This window comes from Podarcis gaigeae, assembly GCF_964106915.1.
Source record: "Podarcis gaigeae genome assembly, chromosome: 8".
NCBI classification, from domain to species: domain Eukaryota; kingdom Metazoa; phylum Chordata; class Lepidosauria; order Squamata; family Lacertidae; genus Podarcis; species Podarcis gaigeae.
The window spans coordinates 83,352,945-83,367,720 of NC_139684.1; the positions used below are offsets into that span (position 1 = coordinate 83,352,945).

Here is a 14,776-nt window from a genome sequence, read left to right on the forward strand (position 1 = left end):
CAAGGTGCAGCTTCCGATTGGCTGCAGGAGCTTTCTGCCCTCAATCAGAAGCCACGGAAGACATTTGGCTTCCAAAAAATGTTAGCAAATTGGAACACTCACTTCTGGGTTTGTGTCATTTGGGAGCCAAGCCGTTCGACTACCAAGGTACCACTGTATATATATATACACACACACTCACTCACTCACTCGAGAAAGATAGCAGTCATATGTGCAATCCCACCAAAAAATATAAATATAGGTAACATCATCATCATCATCACCATTTTGTGCTGCCTTGGTGCTGGTCCAAGCCATGGTTTTCAGCCCCCTCGTTTCTATAACGATGCCCTCAGTGCCGTTGCCACAGTAAGGCCCTCCTTTTTCCAGAGTGGCACTTTGCTCTAGAGCAGATTCCCAAACTTACTTGAACTGAAGGTAAAGGGTAAAGGAACCCCTGACCATTAGGTCCAGTCGTGGCCGACTCTGGGGTTGCGGCGCTCATCTCGTTTTACTGGCCGAGGGAACCGGTGTACAGCTTCCGGGTCATGTGGCCAGCATGACTAAGCCACTTCTGGCAAACCAGAGCAGAGCACGGAAACGCCGTTTACCTTCCCGCCAGAGCGGTACCTATTTATCTACTTGAACTTTGACGTGCTTTCGAACTGCTAGGTTGGCAGGAGCAGGGACCCAGCAACGGGAGCTCACTCTGTCACGGGGATTCGAATCGCCGACCTTCTGATCAGCAAGCCCTAGGCTCTGTGGTTTAACCCACACGCCACCCACGTCTCTCTTTATCTGAACCATTTTCAGGAAAAAAACAACAACCTATTACTCCATGCCCCCCTGGAAAGCTACCTTCTTTAAGAAAACAAACAGAAAGATGCAGGGACAAATTTGTTTTCTTTTATGCATGTGTGTTTCTTTACCGCCCCCATTATTTTTATTCAACGCTCCTTCCCTGCCCACCCCCACCTTGCAACCGAGGCTACTACCCCCCCTCTGGATTGTTCCAGCGCCCCCCAAGGGGGCGGTATTGCCCCACTTTGGGAAAAGAGCCCTCTTTCCCCCATATTCCCAACACAAAACCCTTTTGGTTCCATGCACACCCTCTTAAGACGCATTCGCTCACTTTCCAGGTGGCGGACTTGAGGTTGACGGTGCGCCCTCTGGTTGTGAGGGTGCTCTTCATGCGCAAGGAGAAGCTACGTTCCGTCTTCACCTCCTTCTTCTTTGAGAAACCTGGGGGGGGCAGAGTTAGAGATGGAAAAGCCTGTCAAAATCTGGGGCGCACGAGTGCAGGAAGGGAGCAAGAGTTGGGAGTCTGGGGAAGGAGGAGAACGTGCTTCTTCTGTGGCAGGAAGGGGAAATCTAGTTCTGGACGCACATTTTAATCATAATAAAATGTAGGGAGGGCAGTGTTGTGTGCCAGACGAGGACCTGGGAGAAGAGGGTTCAAATCCCACCCCTCAGCCATGAAGCTCAATAGGTGGCCTCTGTCTGGTCACTGTCTCTCAACCTAGCCTACCTCACAGGGCTGTTTTTAGGATAGCATAGGGAGGGAGAGAGCACCGTACACTTACCCAAGCTGGTGGGTGACCTCGGGCAAGTCGCAATCTCTCAACCTGAGCCACCTCGCAGGGCCCTTGTGAGGATATTCCGTTCCATTGCATCCCACCCTATTTTTTGCTGTTTCTCCCCACCAAAAGCCACACATTCCATGCCCACTACGAGGATGCGCACCAAGCAGTTTTTCAGGCCTCCCCAACTCTATTAAAGTTCACCCTCCACCCATTTCTTTAAAAAGCGTTTTTGTACAGTGGTACCTCTGGATGCGGACAGGATCCCTGTTCGCATCCTGAGCAGAACGTAACACGTGACTGCGCGTCTGCGGGTCACGTTTCGCCGCTTCCGTGCGTGATGTCATTTTGAGCTTCTGCGCATGCGGTGAAACCTGGAAGTAATGCGTTCCTTTACTTCCTGGTTGCCGCGGAGTGTAACCTGAAAACGCTCAACCTGGAGCATATCTAACCCGAGGTATGACTACTGTACTTCTGTTACTCCTGCGAGTCTGCCAACACCCCCCTGGTTGTTTTCATGACAGTGGGAGAATAAGGCCACCTCTACAACATACAGTGGTGCCTCGCAAGACGAAATTAATTCGTTCCGCGAGTCTCTTCGTCTTGCGGTTTTTTCGTCTTGCGAAGCACGGCCATTAGCGGATTAGCGCTATTAGCGGCTTAGAAAAAGGGGGGAAGGGGGAAAAACTTGCAAGAACTCGCAAGGCGTTTTCGTCTTGCGAAGCAAGCCCATAGGGAAATTCGTCTTGCGAAGCACCTCAAAAACGGAAAACTCTTTCGTCTAGCGAGTTTTTCGTCTTGCAAGGCATTCGTCTTGCGGGTCACCACTGTACATTTTTAAAGTCCTATGCTACCACTTTAAACAGACATGGCTTCTCCCCAAGAACCCTGGGAGTTGTAGTTTGTTTTGGGTGCTGAGAGTCATTAGGAGACTCTTAATTCTCCTCCGGGAACTACGGGAATTCCCATAGTTCCCTGGGAAGAGCCACTCTGGGAACTGTAGCTCTGGAAGGATCCCCCGAACAGCTCTCAGCCCCCTCCCCTTAACAAACCACATTTCCCAGAATCCTTTGGGGGAAGCCACGATTGCTTAAAGCGGCAATGTTCCTGCTTCAAACGCACAGTGCAAATGGGGGGGTCCACGTCTGCTATTAGCACATCACAAGGAGTCTGTGAGATAAAGACGCTCTGTTTGTGTGTGGGTCATGGGGAAGAACATTTCTCAAGGCCCAACGGGCATGCATGGGAGAGGATGGGGGAGAGGCACTCACCTTGCCTTGGGCTCAATACATCTTGCAGTTCTTCTTGATCACAAGGATGAATGAAGTCAAAGACGCTGTGACCAATGAGCTCCAGCTAGCGGAAGGAAAGAGAATCGGGGACATCAGAAAGCAACGCACGGGGCGGGGGAAGGTTGGAGCCAGCACACTGCCTCCGCTAAGCCTAGCGGGACACCATATGCTAGGAGCGCATGCAAAGGAGCCGAGATCTGCTAGAAAGCAGCCAGTTGGTCTGGGCTCTCTGGAGCAGCCAATCAGAAATCCCACCCACTTCCTGTGTTCCCTTTCACTCTCCCACGTACGCCAGAAATTCAATAAAGCCGCATCACATATCGCGAAGGGCACATTTTTCCAAACGCCTCTGTTTTGCTTTTAGGTTGCTTTCGAGTCTCGAGCAAAAACTTCTGCAGCCGTTTCAGAGCAGGTGCTTTGCAGGAGAAAACCGCTGGCCTTGGTACAACAAGCACCGTCAGAGGGGAAGGCAAATTTTGCCCATGTCAAGAATTCTGGTTGATTAGTGATAAAGAAACGCATTGGTTCAACTTGGTTTTCAGCAACTTGAGGGCATTCCGTTTCCAAAAAGAGGAAAGTTAAAGAGGAAAGAAAAAACCCCAGCATGATTTGAAAATATATTTTGGAAAAAATGTAATAATTCTCTCTCTGGATTAAGAAGAAAAGCAAGATTTTGGAAGCGAAAACTGGAAAATGCTATTTTCTAGCAGCCCTTTCCTGAGGGCAAGATCTCCACTCTCAAAATCACAGGGCTGAGTGAAACGTCAAAGGCATCATCATGCTTTAACTACTCCAGTAAAATAAAACAATCCATTCAACAATCAGTCTGCCACAGGGGATTTTTTTTCCGCCAGAGGAATGCCAACACTGAGTGCGATTCAGCAAGCCTGAAAGAAAAGCGTTGTCCTTAATTTTCCAGTGCACACAAAATAAAGACAATATAAAGCCTTTGTTTCCGGACAAGTAATTTCAAAGTGCATAGCAACCACTTCCACAATGAACACTCTCTTTCAAAAGGTCACAGGCTCTCGCCCCAAACACTGATCTTCATCAGGCTGCTCTGTTAATATTCTGGGCGGGCTGCTGTCTTCCTGCCCAGGCCCACCCATATCCCTTTGCCCTCAGGGTCTTTTTTTATATATAATTTTTTATTAAGTTTCCTTTTACAAATAATTTTGACAACCATGTTTACAAATTTGCAATTTTTTGAACTTCCACCAGCACCTCCCTCAATCATCCATTTTTCATATCTTTACGCATTTTCTATGTAGTATTGCCGATTTGATATTAACCTTCCATCTCAGTTTCATTCTTACAATATACCTTGTATTATCACAAAGCCTCTTTCAAACCCACTAGCGTTGTCTGTTCATCACATATAGTTCTCAGATATTCCGTAAACTTTCCCCAGTCCTCAATGAATTTGCCCTCAGGGTCTTGGTTAGGAAGCAGCTGCCTGGAATAAAAAATCTTGGGATGACCTCCTCATCCTGACAGTAACAGGAGTTTCCCATCTTCCTATTACAGAAAATGGTTGCCAGAAGCAGGAAACCTCTGTATGCCAGCTGCCATACAGAATCACAAGCAAGGAAGAGTGCTGTTGTGCTCATGTCCTCCTGGTGATTTCCCCACTGGTTGGCCACTGGAAGAAGAGGATGCTGGACTTTGGCTGAATCCAGCAGGGCCCATCTTAAGTTCCTGTGCTGCCCACGGCAGAAATGTCCAGAGTAAAAACAATTTGCCAAGTCCCCCATTAGAGAGGGCGTGATCTATGGGGAGCTTCAGGCACTAGGCCCGTTGGCAGACCAAATCTGTGTTATGTCTGCAAACATGATGCGAAAGGCCTGGAGACAAGTCAGGTTGTGCATCTACAGCAGTGACCAGAGGGGGAATAACCACTGGGAGGAGCGCAGAGAGATTACCATATTTTTCACTTCATAATGTGGGAATGTTCCGATTTGCAGGAGAGGATACATTGTCTGATTATACAGTGGTACCTCGCAAGACGAATGCCTCGTAAGACGGAAAACTCGCAAGACGAAAGAGTTTTTCGTTTTTTGAGTTGCTTCGCAAGATGAATTTCCCTATGGGCTTGCTTCGCAAGACGAAAACGTCTTGCGAGTTTGTTTCCTTTTTCTTAACACCGTTAATACCCAGGGAATCCGTGCTTCGCAAGACAAAAAATTCGCAAGACGAAAAAACTCACAGAATGAATTAATTTCGTCTTGCGAGGTACCACTGTATCCTTATCCAACTTGTGTTAACAAGTTCCCCAATTTCAGCAGAGTAACACATTCCCCTTTATTTTAAGTTTGCAATGGCTGCGTTTGCTCAGGCTCACTAAAGCCTCTATAATAACTGTTCTGGTATTTCCCCCTTATTCCCTCATAAAATAGAAGAGACGACACAGTCTTTTACAAAAGTATAAAAAGAGTTTACTCACATTCTGTTCACAATCAGATCCCAGGAGACAGACTTATCTTAATGAAGTAACATACACTTGGAATCTATCTTATAAGAAGACAGTCCCTTTGTCCTCTCTTGGCTGGGAGCCAAGAGGGCATCTTTGGCTCAGTAGATGTTGTGTCTTTGATGCATGTGGTGAAAGAGAGAGAGATGGCTGCCCTGCCCTGTGCTTTCGTCATTACCTGCACAGGTGAGGCCACGCCCACCTCTAGTCACATGCAGAGGAAGTCTGTCCCAGCCCAGAAGGAAACAGGAAGTTTACCTGCTGGCTGGACAAACATCCCTCCCCATGTGTAAACACCTTCACTCTAGGAATGTTGTACTTGACTGCTCTTGTGTTTCACATCCCACACATGAGACACACTTTTTTCCTCTTACAAAGCAAGGGGAAATGTCTGTGCGTCTTATGGAGCGAATGTGTGGTCCCTGGAGCCAAATTGCTGGAGTGCAGCATGCTCCTGAGCAGCTCTTTGGTGGTGGTGTGGAGCCGCACTGCTCCACCGGCAGCCTCCGCTTCCCCCTGCAGCCCCGGGAAGGTTTGGGAACAGCGGGCAGGCTGCGTGCAGATGCCCCACGCTCCTGAGCTGCTCTTTGGGGGCTGGGGAGCCGCGCTGCTCTGTTCCTCCTGCCTCACTGAAGAGGCTTTGCGCAGCTAACCCTGAAGCCAGCACAGCAAGAGGGAGAGCTGCGCAGCGCCTCTTGTTGTGATGCCTTAGCCTGATCCTCCCTCCTCCTCCTTCAACGACATTTGATTCAGAATATTTTTTTTCTTGTTTTCCTCCTCTAAAAACTAGGTGCGTCTTATGGTTGGGTGGTGCGTCTTACAGAGAGAAAAATATGGTGAATGCCATGGTGCATCTGCAGCAGCACAACCGGACGCCTTCCTCTGCCCCAGCTGCAACAAAACATGTCTCTCCTGCATCGGTCTCTACGGCCACAGCAGGCGATGTAATTCTCCAATAGTTTGGCTTCTCCCCCCAAACCGCACTCTTCCTTTGTCTCTCAAGATAGACGGATGCGAACCAACCACCAGTCCCTCTTTCTGCAGAGTTGCTGGGAACCCGCTTGTGGCAAATGAATGTATTTTTTGTGTCCCAAGACAGACAGATGGGAACCAACCACCAGTCTCTCTTTCTGCAGAGAGTTGCTGGGAACCCGCTTGTGGCAAATGAATGTGTTTGGGTGTGGTTTTAGTTCAGCTGCCCTCAGAAACACGTAAGACGTCCCTTCCCCTCCCCAGCGCCCAAAATAAAATTAGCCTCAAGGAAGTTCTTGGCAGCGGGAGAATCAGAGCAGGTTCATCTCCCACCACCAAAAGAGGCCTGGACAGAAAGATGCGACTGGGAACATAACCAAGTGCAGAAAGGTAGGAGTCACGCCCACCTGGCCTCGCACATTTTTGGCATGTGGTCCCTGGAAGGGAATCTGGCCTTCAAGCTGAGAAAGGTTCCCTGCCCTGGTTAACTTGTCCAGGCAAAATACCTCCTGCCAGTTTTGTGGAACTGCAGAACATCACCCCCCTGACTTCTCTAGGTCCCCCACCTCATCAACCTGCACAGGTGTCCTCTGGTTCTGGCCAGGTGGCAGCGCCTCACCTGACTGAGTCCCAGGTGCTTGTTGACGTTCTCGGAGAGGTAGATCATGTCCCCTTCCTCGGTCAGGACCATGAGGAAGCCATCCAGGGCCTTCAGGTAATACGCGTCCACCTGCTCCTCTGCCTCCACCTCATCTCTCCATTCTCCTGGTTTTAAAGGAAGCAGAAGAAGAGTTGCTTCAGGGCAAAGCTCGCTCAGGTACGTGCCATGGCACAGAGACAGGACCCGCAAGTCTGGGGCACATATACAAGGCTTCTTGTTGGAAGTTCAAGGCCCCTGATGAGAATGCTCCTTTCAAGCCTCCTTTGGGACTTGTGGGGTGATCAAACCGCAGCTTTCTGACCTAAGGAACGTCTTACAATGATCCTGGGCTGCAGTGAGAATTCCTTGGGCCCAGAAATGGAAGACGCTACAAACTTTAAACCTCCAACTGTGGCACAACATTATGTGGGCTTTGGCTACTGCAGAGAAAATAACTCACAAAACCCAGAATGTTTCTTACGTGTCGAATTTCGATATGCAGAACTTTCTTTCCTCATTCGAATGTGAAATTTGGTTCCTCTATGTGTTTGGATGCTTTCATTTTTCAACATTATCTGCTCCCTATTTATTTATTCATTCTGTGAACCACCCTGATATCCTGTGATGAAAGGAGGTACATCAATTTAATAAGCAATTTTTTTTTTTGAAAATACAGTCTATGTACTGCTTCTTTGTTTTGTACATTTGATTATGGTTTTTTGATTTTACATTAATAGAAATACACATACAGTGGTGCCCCGCAAGACGAACGCCTCACAAGACGGAAAACCCGCTAGACGAAAGGGTTTTCCATTTTGGAGCCGCTTCGCAAGACGAAAAAATCTTGCGAGTTCCTGCGTTTTCCCCCTGCTTCCCCCCCCTTTCCTAAGCCGCTAAACCACTTATCAGCTGTTCTGCTGATAAGCCGCTTAACAGCTGATCGCTAAAAGCCGCTAGACCGCTAATAGCGCTAATCCGCTAAGCTGTCAATGGGCTTGCTTCGCAAGACGAAAAAACCGCTAGACGAAGAGAATCGCGGAACGGATTCTTTTCGTCTTGCGAGGCACCACTGTACGGCACTCCCGGAGCAAGAACAGCATAACAATCAATCCCTCTTCTCAGGGAATTGTAGATCTAAGATGGCAACAGTGAGGTCTTGCAACAACTCTTGAGTGCCCTTAATAAACTACAGCTCCCAGGATTCTTTGGGGGAAGCGATGACTGTTTAAAGTGGAATCAAAGCGCTTTAAATGTATGGTTTGAATGGGGCCGATATTGCTTTACATCCCAAACTTTCAAAGCAAAATCCTTCAGGAAACATGACACAGTAGGCACAAGGCACAGTACATATTTTAACACAAAGAAATTGACGAAAGCCACAGCTGAGATCTCCAGTCAGGGAAGAGTTGTTAATTTAAAAGGCTTTCAATGGATGCTGAAAGGCCAGTAGGGTTGGTGCCTGTCTAATTTGTACAGGGAGAGGACTCCATGAAAAAGGGGTTGCAATGCTAGGATGTCACAGGGCAGGAATCAGGTATCTTCAGCAACTATCACACCACCTGCCAATGAGTACACAACCTGAACAGGTATCTAGGGAACAAGAAGATATTTCAAGTAACACAATCCCTGTGTTGTTTAGCACCTTGTACAGTGGTGCCCCGCAAGACGAATGCCTCGCAAGACGGAAAACTCGCTAGACGAAAGAGTTTTCCGTTTTGGAGGTACTTCGCAAAACGAATTTCCTATGGGCTTGCTTCGCAAGACGAAAATGTCTTGCGAGTTCCTGTGGGTTTTTTCCCCTTTCCCCCCCTTTTTCTAAGCCGCTAAGCCGCTTATCCGCTAAGACGATAAGCCGCTAAAAGCCGCTAAACCGCTAATAGCGCTAAGCCGTCAATGGGCTTGCTTCGCAAGACGAAAAAACCGCTAGACGAAGAGACTCGCGGAACGGATTCTTTTCGTCTTGCGAGGCACCACTGTATATAAGTACCAAAATTGTTGGGCCGCGGGCACACTGGCAGCCAAGGGAAGCTGTCTCAGCAGTCCACCCAGAACTCACTGTAATAATTCAGCCCTGAAGTTATAAACACCTGGACAGGTGTACGTTTGCCCCCAGGAAATACCTGTAGCTCCCTTACTATCAGGAAGCTGGCAAAAAGCCCTTCAAGCAGCAAAGGGCAGCGGGTCAGCTTGCAACCCAACAAAACTTTTGAAAGGCAGACTTAGGAACCTTGGAATTTAGTAGATAACAAAAATGGAGAATCCCAGCTCCACACAGCCCAGCCACTAGGATGCTTTTGGACAGGGAAAGCCTGGCTTCTATGCTCAGGTAACCTCTAGGTTAGATTACTGCAGGGGTCTGCAACCTTTAAGACAAAAAGAGCCACTTGGACCCGTTTCCGAAGAAAAAACAACAACTGGGAGCCGCAAAACCATTGCGACATTTAAAACAAATATAACACTGCATACATTGTTTCTTAGCCCAATGTTATCCTCGTCATTATAAAAATAACTTTTTTGACACTTTTTAATTATTTTTTGTTTGACCCCTCAGAATTACTCCTCCTCATAGAAATAAACGTTATATTAACAAGTTACCTTTTTTTGAGTGTGTGTTCTTCACTCCCCTTCAAAACAGTAGCTGCAAATTGCAAAGCAATAGCAGCAAATCAGCCAGCAACAAAGACATCCTATATACCGTATTTTTCGCTCCAGAGGACGCACTTTTCCCCTCCAAAAATGAAGAGGAAATCTGTGTGCGTCCTATGGTGCGAATGCAGGCTTTCGCTGAAGCCTGGAGAGCGAGAGGCATCGGTGCGCACCGACCCCTCTCGCTCTCCAGGCTTCAGGAAGCTATCCGCAAGCCTTGCAAGCCCGGCGGGAGTTCCCACAGGCTCACAAGGCTTGCGGGCAGCAGCCTGCAGCCCCAGCGAGTGTCCGCAAGCCTTGCGCGCCTGGCGGGAGCTCCCGCCAGGCGCGCGAGGCTTGGGGCGGCAGCCTGTTGCCCGAAGCACAGGGAGCCCTCCGGAGGGCTCCCCGTGCTTTGGGCGAGTGTCTGCAAGCCTTGCGCGCCTGGCAGGAGCTCCCGTCGGGCGCGCGAGGCTTGGGGCGGCAGCCTGCCGCCCGAAGCACAGGGAGCCCTCCGGAGGGCTCCCCGTGCTTCGGGCGAGTGTCTGCAAGCCTTGCGCGCCTGGCAGGAGCTCCCGTCGGGCGCGCGAGGCTTGGGGCGGCAGCATGCCGCCCGAAGCACAGGGAGCCCTCCAGAGGGCTCCCCGTGCTTCGGGCGAGTGTCTGCAAGCCTTGCGCGCCCGGCAGGAGCTCCCGTCGGGCGCGCGAGGCTTGGGGCGGCAGCCTGCCGCCCGAAGCACAGGGAGCCCTCCGGAGGGCTCCCCGTGCTTCGGGCGAGTGTCTGCAAGCCTTGCGCGCCCGGCAGGAGCTCCCGTCGGGCGCGCGAGGCTTGGGGCGGCAGCCTGTTGCCCGAAGCACAGGGAGCCCTCCGGAGGGCTCCCCGTGCTTCGGGCGAGTGTCTGCAAGCCTTGCGCGCCCGGCAGGAGCTCCCGCCAGGAGCTGCTGCTGCTGGGAGCCCCCACAACCCCCGAAAGAGGACTCGCTCCAGAGATCCTGGCGGCTCCCAACCCGGGGTCGCTTCACCGCGCGGGGCAACAATGAGTGAAAGGAGGCGCACTAAAAACAATGGCTCACGGGGAAGGCGGGCGCGTGCCGCTCGGCCCTTGGGGAGCCTTCCTGCTGCCGCTGCCCTGCGCCCAACTCGCGAGGAGAGTGGCGCTGCCTTCTGCTCTCCGCCGCCGCCTCACAGATGACAGCGACTGCACGGGAACAAAGGAAAATGCGCCTTCTCCCCTCGCCTCCACCCCGGAGCCGCGGCAAAGGCGTTAAAAAGCCGCATGCGGCTCTGGAGCCGCAGGTTGCCGACCCCTGGATTACTGCTATGAACGTAGCAGTATTCTGCTCTGGTCAGACCTCACCTGGAGTACTGTGTCCAGTTCTGGGCACTACAGTTCAAGAAGGACACTGACAAACTGGAACATGTCCAGAGGAGGGCAACCAAAATGGTCAAAGGCCTGGAAACGATGCCTTATGAGGAACGGCTAAGGGAGCTGGGCATGTTTAGCCTGGAGAAGAGGAGGTTAAGGGGTGATATGGTAGCCATGTTCAAATATATAAAAGGATGTCACATAGAGGAGGGAGAAAGGTTGTTTTCTGCTGCTCCAGAGAAGCGGACACGGAGCAATGGATCCAAACTACAAGAAAGAAGATTCCACCTAAACATTAGGAAGAACTTCCTGACAGTAAGAGCTGTTCGACAGTGGAATTTGCTGCCCAGGAGTGTGGTGGAGTCTCCTTCTTTGGAGGTCTTTAAGCAGAGGCTTGACAACCATATGTCAGGAGTGCTCTGATGGTGTTTCCTGCTTGGCAGGGGGTTGGACTCGATGGCCCTTGTGGTCTCTTCCAACTCTAGGATTCTGTGATTCTTGGGCTGCCTCCGAAGACGGTTCAGAAATTTGAGATGGTGCAGGTTGTTGACGAGGGCAAGGCAGTTTGAGCATATTACACCGATCCTGGCCTGACTGCACCAGCTGCCAATTAGTTTCCGGGCCCAATTCAATGTCCTGGTTTTGGCCTATAAAGCCTTAAACGACTTAGGAGCGCAATATGTCAAAGACCTCTTTCCATATGAACCTACCTGAGACCCTGAGATCATTATTGAAGGTCCTTACTCGTGTCCCTCACGAGGTCCGGAGGGTAGCAACATGAGAACAGGGCCTTTTTCTTGGTGGCTCCCTATTTGTGGCATGCTCTCGCCAGGAAGGCTCGCTTGGCACCTTCGTTATACACCTTTAGGCGCCAAGGGAAAAGATTCATCTTCAACCAAGCCTTTGGCTGATTAATATCCTAAACCTTTTAAATGTGTTTGTAGGAAGCGGGGGGGGGGGGAGGTTATTGTTTCGTTTTGTTCTTGTTTTTATGATGTACTTTGTATTCTTTTATCTTGTATTTTAATTTTGCGAATCACCCTGAGATCTATGAATGAAGGGTGGTATACAAATTTTAATTATTATAATCATTATTTATTTTTTTGCACCTGACTGGGTTGCCCGTGCCACTCTGGGCAGCTTCCAACAGAATATACAAAAACACAACAGAACATCACACATTAATAGCTCCCTGATTTAGGGCTGCATTCAGATGTCTACAGAAGGTCAGGTAATTATTTACTTCCTTGACATCTGATGGGATGGCACCACTACCAAGAAGGCCCTCAAGCCTGGTTCCCTGTAACATTGCTTCTTGCATTGAGGGGACCACCAGAAGGCCCTTGGAGCTGGACCTCATTGCTTTCAGACAGCCAGACCACTAGGCATCCTTGCCCCACTCCCCAATTTCAAAACCACCACCACAGCTAGCCCAGGCTTCTGCCTCAGTGACACCCAAGTCCCGAGATCAGAACTGCCTGTCGCATTTCCAAGCTGCCACAAACAGGACTAGAAACTTGCTTTTTTTTTGAGCTTCAAAGGAAGGCGGGGAGTCTCGGGTTCAAGGCTGCTGGCGGTTTGGTCCAACAGCCGTCCTTTTGTCGGGCATCGGCGGGCAAGCGCTCCTCCCCATCGGACAATGCCTGTCCACTGAGCATCCCTCTGCGGCAGCCGCTACACGGGTCTACCAGTGGGAGCGGAAAGCAGGAGGAGATTCTAGAAGTCGCTTAGCAACGGGGTCCATGGGGAGCGATAACATAAATGTGGAGGAGGCTCTAAGGGGCAGGTGGCAACGCTTTTGATCTCCCGCCTACCACTTTTCCCCACATGTTTAGGGTTCTAGCTAGCATTTGCTCGGCTGCGGCTCAGATGTCAAGTCCCAGCATTGAGGCGTCTGCCAGGCAGAACACGGCGCACTGAGACGGCACGTAGCATGTTCCAGAACCCCCTCGAGGAGCCAGGGGGCTCAGGACTGCCAGCAGAGCAGGATTGGGGCACTGGGGGGTGGAGGGGGGTGCAAGGAAGAGGGGAACCCCGAGAGAACATGGCAGCCCTCACCTGAATTCAGTAGCTTGTGCATCCGCAGGTAACTGATGGTCAGCCGCATGATGGAGGCCTTGTCCAGGTGGGCACTGACCCCCCGGGCGAAGGGCAGGGTGTGCGCCAGCTGGTAGAAAACCTCCGTCTCCTTGCTGCGGCGGCATCGCGCCGCGTCCCTCGATTTCTCCTTCCGGATTTCTGTGGTGGACCTGCAGGGAAAGGACGGAAGGTCAGGGGTTTGTTTGTGTGTGCTTTTTTGAGCAAGAGAACTGAGCTCCCTTACCTTTTTTAAATTAAAAAAATGCCGAATTTTTCCGTCTATAAGACGGGGGACTCAGATTTAAGAAAATGGGTGGAGGCGTAGGCGTGTATAAGAAGCCCCCTAATTTTTGACATTATTTTTTAAGGGGGGAAACCTAGTCTTATACGTGGAAAAATACAGTGCTTTTTTTTTTTTTTTGTCAGGGTGAGCCAAAAATCCACCTCTATCTGTAACCTATAAAATCGTAGCTATTTCAAATCCAGATCTTTGCTCGCTTGAGTTTATTAATCACAACTTGCATCTAGCCGCTGCCCAGGGGCGGGGGGCCACTTCAACTGGGCCCACAACAAAGAAACAAAGAAACATGCACACACCTTTTTTTTCCAGAAAAAGCACTGAAACATCAGGGTAAAGCAGCACTTTTGAGGTAGGCCTCCAGGCAGGGCTATTATGGGATATCTGCTTGTGTCATGTTGTTCATGTTAGACAAGGAGGACTGAGGAGACACGAGTTCAAATCTTCGCTCGACCGCAATAGAGCTCCCTAGGTGACTTTAGGCCTGTCAGCCTAGCCTACCTCTCAGGGTTGTTGTAAGGATTGGGGAAAGGAACGACGCATGCTAAGCTGAGCTTCTTGGAGGAGAAGCAAGATATCAATGGAATATAGAAAACAAATAAGAAAATTGTCTCAGGACTCCCATTTACAGAAGCTGTTGTTCTGCGTTCTATTCCCAGGTCAAGGGATGAGGATGTGACCAATCAAATAACATTTTTGCTATGGATTTATGTTATGAGAAGAGCAGAAGACAATAGTCAACAAGTCTGACAAGCCACGGACAAAACAAGGGGGGACGGGACTAGAAGTCCTTGTTTCACAAGATAGCCATTAGCGTCTTTAAAAGCACACCTGATTTTATTTTTTTGCACAGGGAGACCTATGTTGTCTTTTCCACAACAACCCTGTGAGGTAGGTTAGGCTGAGATTTAGGGGCCAGCCACTGTGAGAAGAGGATGCTACGATAGAAGGGTCTTCGATCTGAACTTGGAGGTGAGTTCACATATACCAGGGAAAGCTTTGCTGAGATTTGCTGCGGCTTTAGGGAGGAAGGCAGATCTCGCTCTTGCCCCTTGCTTACAAAATAACGCTCTAAGGAATTCTAAAAGAAAAATCAGGGAAGGGGAAAAAGTTGCCATCTACCAAGTGGACTTCTTGAAATATCTGTAAAAGGTAAAGGTAAAGGGGCCCCTGACCATTAGGTCCAGTCGTGGCCGCTCTGGGGTTGTGGCGCTCATCTCACTTTATTGGGAGCCGGCGTACAGCTTCCAGGTCATGTGGCCAGCATGACTAAGCCACTTCTGGCGAACCAGAGCAGTGCACAGAAACGCTGTTTACCTTCCCACCAGAGTGGTACCTATTTATCTACTTGCACCTTTGACGTGCTTTCGAACTGCTAGGTTGGCAGGAGCAGGGACCAAGCAACGGGAGCTCACCCTGTTGCAGGGATTCGAACCGCTGACCTTCTGATCGGCAAGTCCTAGGCTCTGTGGTT

At 50.0% G+C, this 14,776-nt stretch overlaps 1 protein-coding gene across 3 annotated transcripts in view; it reads right to left on the bottom strand.

The window, feature by feature from the left end:
• HIF3A (hypoxia inducible factor 3 subunit alpha) overlaps positions 1-14,776 on the bottom strand; it is a 66,053-nt gene that overhangs the window by 25,652 nt on the left and 25,625 nt on the right. For all 3 annotated transcript variants that reach the window (XM_083753777.1, XM_083753778.1, XM_083753776.1), the window contains exons 2-5: positions 12,984-13,174; positions 6,913-7,058; positions 2,831-2,915; positions 1,112-1,221 (exon numbers count right to left, since the gene is read on the bottom strand). In XM_083753777.1, coding sequence (XP_083609903.1) covers positions 1,112-1,221; positions 2,831-2,915; positions 6,913-7,058; positions 12,984-13,174 — 532 coding nt within the window. The remainder of the gene's footprint in view (positions 1-1,111; positions 1,222-2,830; positions 2,916-6,912; positions 7,059-12,983; positions 13,175-14,776) is intronic.